Source organism: Ambystoma mexicanum, chromosome 1p (assembly GCF_040938575.1).
Source record: "Ambystoma mexicanum isolate Mex_15411 chromosome 1p, UKY_AmexF1_1, whole genome shotgun sequence".
Taxonomy (NCBI): Eukaryota; Metazoa; Chordata; class Amphibia; order Caudata; family Ambystomatidae; genus Ambystoma; species Ambystoma mexicanum.
The window spans coordinates 660,619,335-660,634,030 of NC_090921.1; the positions used below are offsets into that span (position 1 = coordinate 660,619,335).

Here is a 14,696-nt window from a genome sequence, read left to right on the forward strand (position 1 = left end):
GCCAACAGTTCTCGCTTGTGTAGAAGTATTAGGCATTTGCCTGGCACTATTATCAGATCCCCAGGTACTCGCACCTTTTTGCACCTGCTACTATCAATGGTCCGTTAATATCACTACGGCTGTGCCTGAAGTGCTTTTCACATGCCTACACAAAAGCCCAAACTGCTGGCCTTGCCAATGCTGGTTTGACTTGCGACTGGATATCTCATTGCAATCTTACTGGGGTTTTGGCAAACCACCTCTGCTCACCTTTACCCCTTGTCTCTATTCTCTCCCCTCTCCTAGGGAGGATCTGCAATTCGGACTATATTAGCTATTGGCATCCCCTGACACCAATTACCTCTCCCTGACCCTCATTTCCCCCAGTTGCTATCAGGCTCGAGTTCAGACTTCTGGTTTTGCTGTGACTGACACCCTTTCCTCCTTCACTGAGCTTTGAAAAGCTATATTGTAATGTATTGTCGCAATATAGCAATGAAACCAAATATGCTATTTGTTACCTATTTGTTGTCTCCTGTACAGTTGATTGATTGCAAGTGTAGCCAATTTGTACAAAGGTTCACTTGTTAGGTGGCTGCCAAAACACTGTTTAAGAAATGTTATGTTAAAGGTACTTGTATAGCGCACTGTCACCAATGGAATTGGTCCCCAAGCGCTCTGGCGGATCTGTGAACAAGAAGGGCGGTTGGGTTAGTCGGGAGGAGGAGAGTGGGAGAAGTGGTGTGCTGTTGGCAGCTTCAGCTTGGTATACACCGAGTGCTGGGCTTTGGTGCTAGTAGCGGATCAGGCGAGGCCTCGAGTGCTGTGGGGGATTGTGTTGATGATGCGGTGTTAAAGTGCGTGCGGATTGCTGGGAGAGAGATGGTTGTGTAGCTTTGTGTGGGCTAAGTATGCAGAGAATTGAAGTTTGGGGTTAGTGGGGTCTGTATCCTGGTTCAGATATTTATGGTTCCATTAGAGATGTATATCTGTGGGTTGGGTTGTTGCTGGTTCCTCGTCGGCCGATTCGCTTTGTTGGTGCTGCGCTGATCCAGCTTTATCATAGTGAGTATTGTTTCGATTGGTAGGTGCGTCAGAACCGTCGGGTGTGGGACTGTGTAGGTAATACCTATTCTCAGGTTATGAAGTGTGACACTGGTCGGTCTAGACTTAGGACGGTTCAGGGTCAGAGTGGTGTTGATGTGGCGTCCTAGTGCATCCGTCTTGGTGAGCTTGTGTATTCAGTTGTTTGTTTCCTTCTGTCCTGTCTATCTTTCCGTTGGTTCTTTGTTTTCCGTGGGGTGAACATCCTTGGGGCTGTTTAGTTGTAGTTTTTTTTTGTGTGGTGGGGCTTTGTGCTTTCTGCTGTGTATTGGTGGACAGTGTGTAGTGATAAACAATCTGTTTCTCAACCATTGAATTGGGGCTCGTGGTGCAGTGCTCCCTTTCCCTCTCTGTTTTGTTCTTAGCGCTGTTGGGGATGGTTAAAATTTAGGTCGTGGTCCTCTTGATGATTCGTCGTAGTGTTTCTGTCTTTGTCTTGCTATGTTTACAGTCTTTGGTGGTATTGCGGCTGTCTCCCGTTCGGTCGTTTAGAATGTCTTGGGATATTTACCTTAGCTTTTTCCCATTGATTGATCGGTGTGTATCAGGGTCTCTATGTTCATTGAAGTTTAAGTTGTGTGTGCCCCTGTAGCCGGTCTTTCTAGTTATGACGTGAAGAGCCAGGTCTTGAGTAATTTCCAGAATAATAGGTGGTTTCTTGTTACGTATGTATTTTGGAAGGTCATTCCAGGTTTTCGGAGCTTGGTGAGAGAAGGAGGAGCCTCCAAGTTTTCTTTTGTTGTAGGGTTTCGGTTCCAGGTGGATGTCCATGCTTGATCTGAGCGTTCTTGTTGGATGATGTAGGCGCAGTTTGTCTCTTAGGAACTCGGCGCCTTCGTTGTGTAATGCACATTGTTTTGAATTTTATTCATTGTTTTATTGGTAGCCAGTGTAGTGTTTTCAGCGCTGGTGCAGTGTGTTCCCTGCGGGGTAGTTTCAGGAGTAGTCTGGCTGCGGTGTTTTGAATGCGTTACAGTATTTTTTGAGAGTCGGTCAGGCATGCCTAGGTATAGGCTATTGGCATAGTCTACTTTGGACATGACGAGGGCGATATTGATGATGGTTGTTTTGTTGGCGAATGATAGGAACGGTAGGATCCTCTTTGCCGCTCGCAGGAGGAAGAAGCATTTCTTGAGGAGAGGGTTTACTTGTGGCTCTAGCATGAGATTATTGTCCATCAGGACCCCCAGGTTTTTTTACAATCAGCGATGGTGCTGGGGTTGCCCCGAGTTCCCTTGGCCAAGGGATAAATTGGTTTTCACCTCCATTTTTTGTGACTATCATTATTTCAGTTTTGCCTGGGTTGATTTTGAGGGAGTTGGAGTTCACCCAGAAGAATACATCGCGGAGGCAGTTTTCTAGTGTTGAGTTTATTTCCGGGTTGTCTTGTATTTAGAAGATTTGTGTATCGTCAACGTAGTTGTAGCAGATGAGGCCGTGGCTTTTGATGATTCTGATGAGCAGATAGAGGTAGATGTTAAATAGTAGCAGGGAGAAGGATGATCCTTGTGGTACTCCACAGGTGGAATCTGTCGGGCTGGATTTAAAGGGTTTCATCTATACGGTTTACGTTCTGTTTGTTAGGAAAGATTTGATCTTGTCTCTTATTCCGAGTCCTTCTAATCTCGTTATGAGGGTGTCATGGTTGACTGTGTCAAATTCTGCCGATAAGCCTAGCAGTATCAAGGCAGTGCTGTTGTCTGAGTCTGCGTTGATTTTTAGATCGTCCCATATTGAGAGTAGAGCTGATTCCGTTCCTCTCAGTGGTCTGAAGCCAACTTGTGCCTAGTCTAGTAGGCCATGCTCTTCTCTCTTGGGTTGTTTTTATATGTACGTTTCGAGCAGCTTGGCTGTATACGGGATGTTGGAGATGGGTGTGTAGTTGGAGAGGTCCTCTACATTTCACGATGTATCTTTCAGTAGTGGCCTGATGTATGCAGTTTTGAAGGCTTGTGGCACTTTCCCAGTTGCGATGGAATGGTTGAGGATGTTCCTGTGAAATTCCATGGACTTTCCTTGTTGAAGAATCAATTTGTATATGTCTGGTGGGCAGGGGTCTTCGGGGGACCCTGAGTTATTGCTTTAATTCACCAGTTTGACTAATGTCTCCACTGATATTTCAGGAAAACTTCATAGTTTGTTAGGGTGTTCCTCCTGGGTGTAGGTATGGGTCGTGGTCTGATCAGACGGTCTGCTTTGTATGGTTTGTTGGATGTTGGGGATTTTGTTTTTGAAGTAGTCTGCCAAGTCATTGCAAAGTTTCGAGGACGGAGTTGGTAAGTTACATCCTGGGGGGTTTTGATTTCGTTTATGATTTTGAAGAGTTCTTTTTGGGTGTTTGGTGCTTCGAAGATTCGGTTGTCGTAGTGTTTCTTCTTTGCTTTTTGTATTTCCTTTTTGTATGCCTGGTTGTGTTGTAGGAATTTAAGTTTGTTCGCTGCGTCGTTTTGTCTTCTCCAATCATGTTCTAGTCTTCGGTTTTTTCTTTTCGTGGTGCTAGGTAGTGGGGTGAACCATTTTGCTTTTGCCCGTTTATGGGAAGAAGTAAAGTGTTTTTCTTTGCTAATGTTGTCTATAGTTGTCGTAATCCAGGAGTGCAGCAGGGTTACTTTTTTGTCCAGGTCATCTTCCATGAATGTTGGGTTTGGTTTGCTTACCTCCAAGAGTTCACTCAGGTTGGAGTTTTCGATGGTTCTCCGATTTCTTTTCATGGTGTTCGTTGTTTTGTCCGGTTGACTGTTTGTTGAGGTGGACATTTTGATTACAAAGGGGATGATGTGGTCACTCCAGGGTATTTGTATTGGGGGTGGCATGGTAAGGAGTAGTTTGTTCGCGAAGATTGCGTCAAGTGTATGCCCCGCCGAATGACTAGTTGTTGTAGGTTCATTGCTGCTTTTTGGCTGTTTAGCGATTTTTGTATGGTCGTGGTTTCTCCTTCGAACCAGATGTTGAAGTTTCCGAGAACTATCCGGTGATTGTTTGATGGCTAGGACGGTGATTGCTTCTGTGAAGGCGTCTACGAAGGTTGCATCGTAGGTTGGTGGTCTATATATTAGTATGAATTTCAAGGTTTTTTTGGGGCTTGCTGCTAGACGTATGATTAGGGATTCGCATTTATCGATGTTTAGTGGCTTTTCTACTTTGATATCCAGGTGTTCCTTGTGAATGATTGCCAGTCCTCCCCCTCTTTTGCTGTTTCTGTTTGCTAGGATGCATTTGAAGTATTCGGGTAGGCAGTTGTTGAGGGTGATCTTGTAGTTGTCGTCCAGCCAAGTTTCTGTTACAAAAAGGATGTCGATCCCTCCATCACAGAGCAGATCGTATAATCACGGTGGCATGTTTGGACATTGACCTTGCGTTGATGAGGTTGTAGTGGATCTTTTGGGTGTGGTTTTGCTTGTTAGTTGTTCCTTGTTTTGGTTTGTGGTTGTTTAGTTGCGGTGCATCGCTATTGGCATTGATTGGGGGTGGATGAGGATCAGCGAAAGCTGCATCTTCGTTGTGGGAGGGCGTATGGGGATCAGCGAAGGCTGCAACTTCATTGAGGCGGTCTGCTAGATTGAAAGCTTGGCTGTTGATTGGTGTTGCTTCTCCGTTTGTGCTGGTTAGGTGGAGGTCTGTGGAGTCTTCTTCGTTGAATTGGTCATTTATGTTGATCTTTGGGTTGCTGTTTGAGATCTTCGCCGCCGTTATGTCTGGTGTGACACGGGTGTTGAGGGTGTCCTTCTGTTCTTGTGATGTAAGCAGTGATGGGGTCGGACTCAATCCACGTTCTTCTTGGGTGCTCCCTTCTTTTTCCTGGTGGTCTTGGGCTGTTCTTTGTGTGTCTTGATGTCTGTGTGTCATATGGGCATTCTTGTTCCGGGGTTGTTGCTAGGTATGGTGTGAGACATAATGATGTTTCCCTTTGGAGGTTTGTTCTGGTCGTTTTGGTTTTTGGTGTTTCCTCGATTTGCGGTTGTTGCTTCGGTGATGGGTTGGATTTGTGTGTCTGTGACCAGTGCGGCCTTGTCTTGTGCCCTTTCTCTGCGTCCCTTCCTGGTCCGGGGCATTTTGGTGCTGGGTGCGGAGGTGCCGGTTGAGTGATTGGCTGCTGTGTCTTGTGATGGGAGTGGTGGTATTTCTTCTTGTATTGGTAGGCTTGGGAGCTTTTTTTTTTGTTGTGCTGTCTGTTCTTCGGGTGGGTTGGTTTGTGTATCTTCAGAGTGCTGTCTGATGGGGTTGTGGTATTGGGCCAACAGTTGTCGGGGGTGTAGCTCAAAGCTCAGTGCCATCTACATAGGTCTCTCGGAAAAAAAAGGTCAGGGCGGTAGGACTACATTATCACGGCTGGTCCTCACTTGGAGTATGTTATGGTGGGTAAGCTAGGTTTGTGCTTGAGATTGTGTCTAGCTATGTTCTAGAGTCTCGTATGGTAGGAGGGACTCTAGGAATATTATAATCCTTGCAATCCAAATTTTGGGAGCGGAACCCCTGTTAAATTTGGGAGACCTGAATAGTGGGAGAAAGGCCTATTAATGCAATCTGAATATCACACAATACAGTTTGGGAACCGAGCTCCTGCTAAATTTGGGAGACCTGTATAGTGGGAGAGAGGCCTTTCAATGCAATCTGGATATCATACAATACAATTTAGGAGCAGGGCCCCTGCTAAATATGAGACCTCAGCAGAACCCCTGCCAAATTTTGGAGACCTGTATAGTGGGAGAGAGGCCTATCAATGCGATCTGGATCGCACACAATGCAATTTGGGAGCAGAAGCCCTGCTAAATTTGGGAGACCTGTATAGTGGGAGAGAGGCCTATCGGTGCAATCTGAATAACACACAATGCAGTTTGGGAGCAGAACCCCTGCTAAATTTGGGAGACCTGTATAGAGGGGGGGGGCCTGTCAATGCAATATTGATATCCTACTGTACAATTTGGGAACAGAACCCCTGCTGAATTTGGGAGACCTGTATAGTGGGAGAGAGGCCTATCGGTGCAATCTGAATAGCATCCAATGCAATTTGGGAGCAGAACCCCTGCTAAATTTGGGAGACCTGTATATTGGGAGAGGCCTATCAATGCAATCCGAATATCACACAATATAGTTTGGGATCAGAACCCCTAATACATTTGGTTGGCCTGTATATTGCAAGAGAAGCCTATGAATGCTGGCTGAATATCCTACAATACAGTTTGGCAACATAACCCCTGCTAAATTTGGGGGACCTGTATAGAGGGAGAGGCCTATCAATGCAATCTGAATATCATACAATACACATTTGGAAACTGAACCCCTGCTAAATTTGAGAGACCTTATAGTCGGCCAGCGGGTCAGATGAGTACCGTATTTCTTCAGGGTGTGGGAGAGAGAGAGAGAGGCAATGGGAGTTAATAACACTGTTTTATGTCCGTTTAAGTGGCTAGGATTTTAGGGTAGAGTGTTGGATCTACTGCACACCCAGGCCACTCCTACCTTACTGGTCCTTGTAGTTGATGGTTGGCTGCTGGCTCCTCCTGCAGACCCTTCCTGGAGCCGTGTCTGTTGGAGCTGCCCTTGGCCTTGTGCCCTTAGCCGCAGGGCTGCACGGGCAGACTGCTTCCCTGGGAAGTCCAGTGATGAAGGCAGAGCCCAGTAAATTCAACCTATATCACCCGGTGTAGTGGAGGGTTGGGGCAGGCCTCGGGGGCTCTTACCTGGTCTCCGGCAGGGATCGAGTGCTGGGGAGCAGCCGAGACACGGCGCTAGGCCCTGAAGGAAAAGCACCAATCAGCTGCAGGGTCGGTCTCGGGAGGTGGGAGGAGGCGGGGAGCGAAGCGGTAGGAGAGGGAGAGAGGGAGAGAGTGAGAGAGGGCAATCCACGGGCAGGGGCCCAGTAAATTCAACCTGTATTCCCCCGGTGCAGTGGAGGGTGGGGGCAGGCCTCGGGGGCTCTTACCTGGTCTCCGGCAGGGATTGAGTGCTGGGCAGCAGCCGGGACACTTCGCTAGGCCCTGAGGGAAAAGCACCAATCAGGCTGCAGGGGAGGTTTCGGGAGGTGGGAGGAGGCAGGGAAAAATATGCATATTTAAAATCATCTACGCGGGATATAAATACTGTGACTTTTTCTAAGCTCCACAAGCACTTTTTTCACAGATCTGTTTGGTTTTCTTTTGTTTGTAGCTGGTGTTCCCCATCGATTGAACCTTTTCTACCTGGCAAATGACGTCATACAGAACTGCAAACGAAAAAATGCAATTGTTTATCGGGAGTCATTCGCAGAGGTGCTTACGGAAGCAGCAGCACTGGTAAAGTAAGTGAAAGGTTCCGCTGTTCGTTCTCTTGATATGTCACACTTGTTAACCTCTTTACCCTTACGTCCCCTCCCCTTTCCTCCATAATTGTGGGACATTCCGTTCGTCCAACGGGACAGGATCGGAGCACTTTTTAAAAGAATCAAAAAATTAACTTTTTTGTCCTTTTTTATTTTCATGCTGGGCCACCGCACGTGACCGGAGCTCCGCCGCGCACAACGCCCTTCAGTCCTTCTCTCTGCACGGCCGAGGTCGGATGCACTTGCATCACATGGAATACTTTTCTTTTTGTTCCCTTGTCCTTCTTTCCTGCTCCAGTTCCATGGTCCTCTTTTCCTCCGTCTATGTCGGCTTGTCAGGTGGGAGGAAGTGTTCAAATGCATTCCTCCAACACATCTTACAGCTCTTCATTGAAGAAGAAAAAAGGAGACTGCTGGTAAGTTTGTTCCTTTTCAGGGCACCCGGGGCCAGGGAACTCCTTCCTGGGTTTTCTGGGTCCAGGAAGGACTCAAGCGGCTCTACCAGGGATATCCCTGAGGTGTCCTGAAAGGGACCTAACAGGTGCAGCAGAGTTTCCTCCGAGGACCCTTGTAAGGGGGCTGCCAAGACCGGATCTTCATCCGATGTTCCCCACCTGGGGGCTAAAGTTAGGCCCAGTTCTTCTGGCGCTGGTTTCATTGGGGTCAGCCCTGAGGTTTCCACATCTGGAACTAAGTGTACCGAGTCTCGACTCGAGGTCCCTTTCAAAGTGGCTAAACGTACCAGAGTTGACCCAGAGCTTCCCCTTCCTGGGGCTGTATCCAAGACCAGCAGGATTTAGGAGCCTCTTATGGGGGTTCTGGCTTCAGTGGGTGACTCTAAGCCTTCCCACAGTCAGACCTGTGGTAGAAACGATCCTGCTGAGGCGGCAGAGAAGCCGGCAAAACACCAGGTCTTCCAGTACATGCTCCGCTGAGGTTCCCCTTCTTGGGGCTAGTTCGTCAGCAGTTGCTAAGGTGTCTCATAAACACTCTAGATCTGCTGGCACCGGCTTTGCTGAGGTTCCTTGTCACAAGGCTAAAAAGGAACATAAGACCCCTGATTCCCCTGTGAGGACTACGGCCCCACTCGCACCTGTGACGCAGTTCGCCTCAGGCGTTGACAAAATGGTGGTCACACCCCCGCGGTCCACAGGGGCCATTTTGACTAACTCTCTTACACTAAAGTTCACCATTGCTGGTGCTGAGGGATCTGTTTTTGGGGCAGAGCAGACTTTTCCATGCTTTGCAGATAATAAGAACCCGTTCAGTGCTCGGACTGTGCTGCCGCATAAATTCTCGCTTCCTCCTACGTCCGCGCCATTGATCTACATGGATCTAGTTGGTGGGGGACCATCCTGGCAGCCATTCTCTTTGCGATCCTGGGCTTATGCCCCTTCCGAGCGGCCTCTGCCCACTCCAGTGCCTAGACCTTCGTTTGAGGATGCGTTTTTTGGCAAGTTTCAGACGCTTATGCATTCTGATCCTATGAAGGCGTACTTTAAGGATTTATTTAAGCACATTTATCTTAAACTGCCTGAACTGATCCCTGCTCCGGCAATCCCTATGCAGGTGCCGGTAGTACCGCCTCCTCCACCACTCCCTGTGGGGTCTCCAACTCCACTACCTCCTCTTTCCCCTGCGAAAAAGACTCTGGTTGCTCTATCAACAATGCCTTCGGGCTCTGAGGCTCCACGTGCGGTGGATCAATCTTCTGCTCCCACCTCATTAACTGAGTACGAGGCGGACCAGGACATGACCTGCCCTGCTTTTATTATTTGAAACTTTCACGACCAGTTGCAGGATATGATCGTGCTGCTAGACCTCACAATACCTGAGCCCCTAGCTCCACAAGAGGGGGTACTTCCTGGAGCCTTCACTCTTTAGAAGGATCTTCTGGCCGAGGCCCATAAGGTCTGGGAGAAACCTCATTCTGGGCAGCACCTAAACAAGAAAATTGATGCTCGCTACAAGCTTCATGCATCTGAGGAGATATCCTTGTGGGCATGCCTGCTCCCCTCTTCAACGGTGGTGGCAGCAGCGACGCTCCAGACAAAGCCGGTCTCTATATCCTCCAAAGCAGCGTCTCAGATCCTTTCGAAGGAGGACAAGCTCCTTGACGCCATTGGGGGGTGGGGAGGAGAAGGAGTTTTTCCAATTTGGCTCTTCAGCTGCGTCAAGCTAATACTGAGCTTACCCTGGCGGCTGCTAATGTTAAACTGTGGAAGGAGCTTGCCGAGTTTCAGGAATGTATTCCTACTGATAGGCTCGAAGACTTTAAGGGTGGCCTATCTGATGCCACAATTATGGTGCAGGATCTACTGGAGGCTCCCCATCATGTAGACACTTCGAGGCCTTATGGTCTGAGTAGACATCTCCCGCCAGGCGTAACTAGGGGCTATATTTAAAAACAGCAATATCGAGGGGCCTCCTCTGAGGGCACCGGCTACGGGGGTGACCCTAGCCTTCCCACAAACAGTCTTGTGGTCGACCTGATCCTGCTGAAGGAGCAAAGGGGGGCAAAAGCCCCAAGTCTTCAAGTACCGTCCTGCGAGGTTCCCTCACTGAGGGCTAATTCTTCTGCAGTATCCCAAGGAGCGCAAAATCGCCAAGGTTCCTGGTCGCATGGATAAAATTGATTAAAAAAGCCCCTGAAACAAGTTCCTTCCTACTTGGGGTACCCCGGCCCGGGGACGCCTTTCTGGGGTCTTCTGGTTCCGGGAAGGGGCCCAAGTGGCTCTGGTACCAGGATTCTCCCTGATGTGTATCTCGAAAAAGGATCTAACCTGTATTCCGGAGTTCGCTCTGAGGTCCCCCTGTCAAGGGGCTGTCAAGATCGTATATTCATCCGAGGTTTCCCATCTGGGGGCTAAGGTTAAGCCAAACTTTTCTGGGGCTGTTTTGACTGAGGTTTCCAAGTCTGGAACTAAACGTACCGAGTCAGGTCTCGGTTTCCTGTACAGTGACTAAAGGCACCTGGGTTATCTCAGAGGATGGGGGGAGGGGGGGCGGGGGGTTGACCCTCAACCTCCCCACAAAGTCTTGTGGTCGACCTGATCCTGCTGAAGGGGCAAAGGAGGAGGGCAAAGGCCCCAGGTCTTCAAGTACCGTCCTGCCGAGATTCCCTCATTGAGGAATAATTCTTTGTCAGAATACAAAGGAGCCCAAAAGCGCTCTAGATCTGCCAGTACTGGCTCTGCCGAGGATCACTTTCACAAGGCTCAAATGGATTTTTAAAAAAAGCCCCTGATACTCCTGTGGTGACAGTGGCCTCACTGATACCTGTGACGCAATTCACCTTGGGCAGTGACAAAATGGCAGTTCAACCCACGCGGTCTGAGGCATTTTGATGAGCTCTTTCACACCAACATTCTCAACGGCTAGTGAGGAGGGGCCTATATTTGGGGGCGAGCAGCATTTTCCACAGAATGTGGACAATGGGAATCCTTTCTGCACTCCTATGAATTAGCATGCTCGGTTTCCGCTGCCACAGTCTTGTCATCCTTGCAGTAGCAAATCTCAAGCTGTGGAAGGAGCTCCCGATTTTTCAGGAATGTATCCCTCGGGACAGGCTGCAAGATATTAAAGAAGGCCTATCCGATGCCAGAGTTTTGTCTCAGGACCGGCTAGAGGCCGCGGTGCAACATGTTATGGTTGTAGACATCTCCCGCCAAGCGTGGTTGCATGCTACAAAGTTCTCGAAGGAGGTTTGGAATAAAGTATTTGATCTTCCCTTTGAAGCTAAAGAGCTGTTTCACTCCCCCACCAATGAGGAACTCAATAAAACCAAGGCAAGTAGGCAAACCACTAAATCTTTCTGTCCTTGCCAAACCCCCAGCTAAAGCGACCTATAAGCAGAGGACCGCGGCCCACACAAGGTCCTTCTCAGGTTTCAGAGGGTCCCATGAGTGTCCAGCACGCTGGGCCGGTGGCTCCTCTGGTGCACCTCTGCGCAAGCAGCAAAGGCAAAGTGTCTGGTTTTTCTCTCGATCAGCCTCCTCTTCGGCAACAGGTGGTCCCGCCCCCAATAAGTCATCCAAGTTATGATTTCCATTGGTCACACAAGACTCCGGTGGGAGGACGGATATCGTCTCATCTGGAGGCATGGCAGACCGTCACAGAAGATCAAATGGGACCACAAACACAGGTTTTTCCTCTAAGGTTCCCCATCTATGGGCTAAATCTAAGCCCAACTCTTCTGGGGCTGCTTCAACCGGGGTGATTCCTGAGGTTGCTCAGTCTGGGACTAAACGTACCGAGCCTAGTCTCAAGGTTTCCTGTCAAGTGACTAAAGTACTGGGATAAAACCCAGAGGATCCCCAATCAGGGGCTCTTTAAAAGACCAATAGGATCAAGGAGCTCCCTTTAAGAGCTGTGGCTACCTGGAGTGCCCCTAAGCTTTACCACAAAATAACTTGTGGTGGTACTGGTCCTGCTAAGGGGGCAAAGAAAGGGGGCCAAGGCCCTAAGTTTTCAAGCACCGTCCCAGCCGAGGTTCCCTCACTAAGTGCTAATTCCTCTGCAGAAACCAAAAGGGCTGAAAGGTTCTCCAGTCTGCTAGTACCGGCTCTGCCGAGGTTCCATGTCAGAGTACTAAAACCTATCCAAAAGCCCCTACAATCCCTCTAGACGTCGGACGTGCTCTGAAGTTTTACCTCGACGGAACAAGCGTACTTGGAAATTCTCCACAACTCTGTTACGTTTGGTGACCCAAAAGGGAAACCAGCCTTGACAGCGTCCATCTCTTGTTGGATTCAAGGCTGAAGGCCTTGAATATTGTAGGCCTTGGACAGGCATGTCCAAGGCCTACAATATTCAAGGCCTTCAGCCCCCAAAAGGCATTCATGCACATCTGTTTGGTGGAAAAGCGGCTGCTGTTGCCTTCCAAAAATACTTCCCTTCGGGGTCCATAGCCAAGGCTGCTACGTGAGCTTCCCCATGGTTTTTTTGCAGACATTGTCTTGATCTGAGCTCCCGGGCTAATGCCCAATTTGGCCAGGCAGTTCTTAAGAATTTGTTCCAATAGGGGATTTTCCATCCACCCACATTTCCTATGGTCAGTGCTTCAGTATGGAGGAAAGGGGATGGGATGTAGGGGTATGACAAAGTTACTCACTGTTGTGACCACCTTACTGCTAGTCCATAGTACCCTTTCCTCCATACGTCCGCCCGCCGTCCCCTCTGGTAAGTATCCTCCATTGTTGCTGAATGGTCCTGGACCTGGCGATAGAAAAGGACTGAAGGGCGATGTGTGGGGCAGAGCTTTGCAGGCGGCTTTACGGTCACGTGCGGTGGCCCCGCGTATGTTTTTTAATGCTGTTAAAGTGTTCCCGTCCCGTTGGACGGATGTAATGTCCCACAAGTAGGAGGAAAGGAGACTATGGACTAGGAGTAAGGTAGTCACTATGGTGAGTAACTTTGTCATTTCAATCTTTAAAGAAGCCTTTTATTTCCCAAAGCTCTGCAAAAACAGGAAAAAAGAGTGCCATTGTGACTTGTTTGCTGATGTGTCTATTCTGTGAAACTTCTTGGTTCTATAGGTTTAGAAAAATAGCTTTAAGGCAGGACTGTGCCCTGAATTTATCACATGATATGCGGTTCTCAACAAAACATACAAGTAATAGTTGAAATTGATTGCTTGGTTACTCAGTGCTCCTATGTCCCTACCCCCATCCTCCATACTTGGAGTGCAAACTGCTCCAGAGTCATTTTTCCTAGTAATAAATGATTTACATTAATTTGATTGTAGCATGCAGTGGTTTGTTTACAATCACACCCGTCCTCCCCTCCCCCCAGTGCCACCACTGGCTTCATCCTACCAGTCTTCATTTCAGCACTAGTCATACTGAAAACACTGCATAGCATGCCTGTTTCCCCTTGAGTTTCTTTTTGATTGTCTGTTTTTGGTCTTTATCTCAGATCCCTTGGTTTAGAAAAAAGGTTTGCTTTTGCTTATGCTGGAATCCTCATTTTACTAGCTGCGGGCAGCAGCTGCTAGCATTCTTAGACGGGTACAGTTTTCCAGTGTCTTCAAGGTTTCCTGTGTACTTTCCATAGTGTCACCCTCACTTGAGAACGTCCACAGAATGTCAGGTGTTTGAGGAAAAATTAGAGAAGTGGGGATGCTGGAACCCTTGGGTCCTTCTGGTTTGGTAGAAGTGCAGGAATTGCATGACTTCCCTCGCTAGTTCTTCTTAAGGCAGGCACCTTTTTGTGCCCAGGTGGTTCCTGCTACCCCAGACTCTGCTGGGCGCCATTTTACACAAACCTCTGGCTTTTGAGTTCAAGCGACCACCCCGACTGCATGTTTCAGCCACTTCAAGGGCCAGATCACCACCTCTTATCCCACAACCCTTGTCCAAACCCTTATTTTCCTCATTCAAACTTCAGGCCTTCATGGTAGTGCCCTATCCATTAATGGGTACTTGTAAATGTCTAATTGAAGCAATACTACAGTAACCCTGGCACACCGCTGTCCCTGTGTTACTGTGCCTGTAGTTGGTGGTGGTGCTCCCTCCTGTGGTTAAAGGGTGTCATCGTCCTCCCTTGATACCTTCAACCAGACCAGGGCCTGTGGCTCCTCCCATCTCCCTATCTTGATTGCCTATGATTTAGGCGTGACCATGAGCCTTTTATCTCCCACCTTGTTTGAGTCTGTGAAAACAGACCCCTAGTCAGCAGTCATTCATGTCAAAACCCACCCTAGGCTAAAAGACAGGCATGCCTAGGTTTGCTTATCAACATGATTAAATATATACAGCCAGGAACTGTAAAATTCTTGGACTCAAGAGATACCAATCTGACTCATTACTCTGAACTATACACTTGACACAGGAGTTACCATGTTAATGCATGAAAGCAGATAAAACCTAGCCTCACCTCTATGCACAAGATTGCCATGTGTGCAAAGGGCATGTTTGAATAGTTGAATAATAGAACAAGTGGTGGTTTTAGTTTAACCCCTTAACTGCCATGCCCCCCGTCCACCCGCCAAAAACCCCAGTGCCAAGGCCTTTTTTTGGTGATTTCGGTATGTCATTCAAAGCCTTGTAACTTTTGTTACAATGAGATATCTCGGCCAAATTTGGCCCCTTTATTCCCCACATCTAGGCGGTTGTAACGCCACCGCCTAGAACTTTTTTTTTTTATTAAATGCAAATAAAATGATTTACAAAGAATCCTGTGGGTTTTTTTTTTCCTTGTAAGAGCTAGGAACAAATGGTTTTCTGTGCTGAATTTCCCAATTTCTTGGCTTTCAAGAACAGGTTGATTTGAAAAATTATTTTGATGTGGTTATCAACCGTTTTGTGAGAGGTAG

At 48.1% G+C, this 14,696-nt stretch overlaps 1 protein-coding gene across 1 annotated transcript in view; it reads left to right on the forward strand.

The window, feature by feature from the left end:
* Nucleotides 1-14,696, forward strand: part of RPRD2 (regulation of nuclear pre-mRNA domain containing 2) — a 708,220-nt gene that overhangs the window by 155,775 nt on the left and 537,749 nt on the right. Inside the window, exon 2 of the mRNA XM_069649727.1 lies at nucleotides 7,231-7,360. Within this exon, the coding sequence (XP_069505828.1) occupies nucleotides 7,231-7,360 (130 nt within the window). The remainder of the gene's footprint in view (nucleotides 1-7,230; nucleotides 7,361-14,696) is intronic.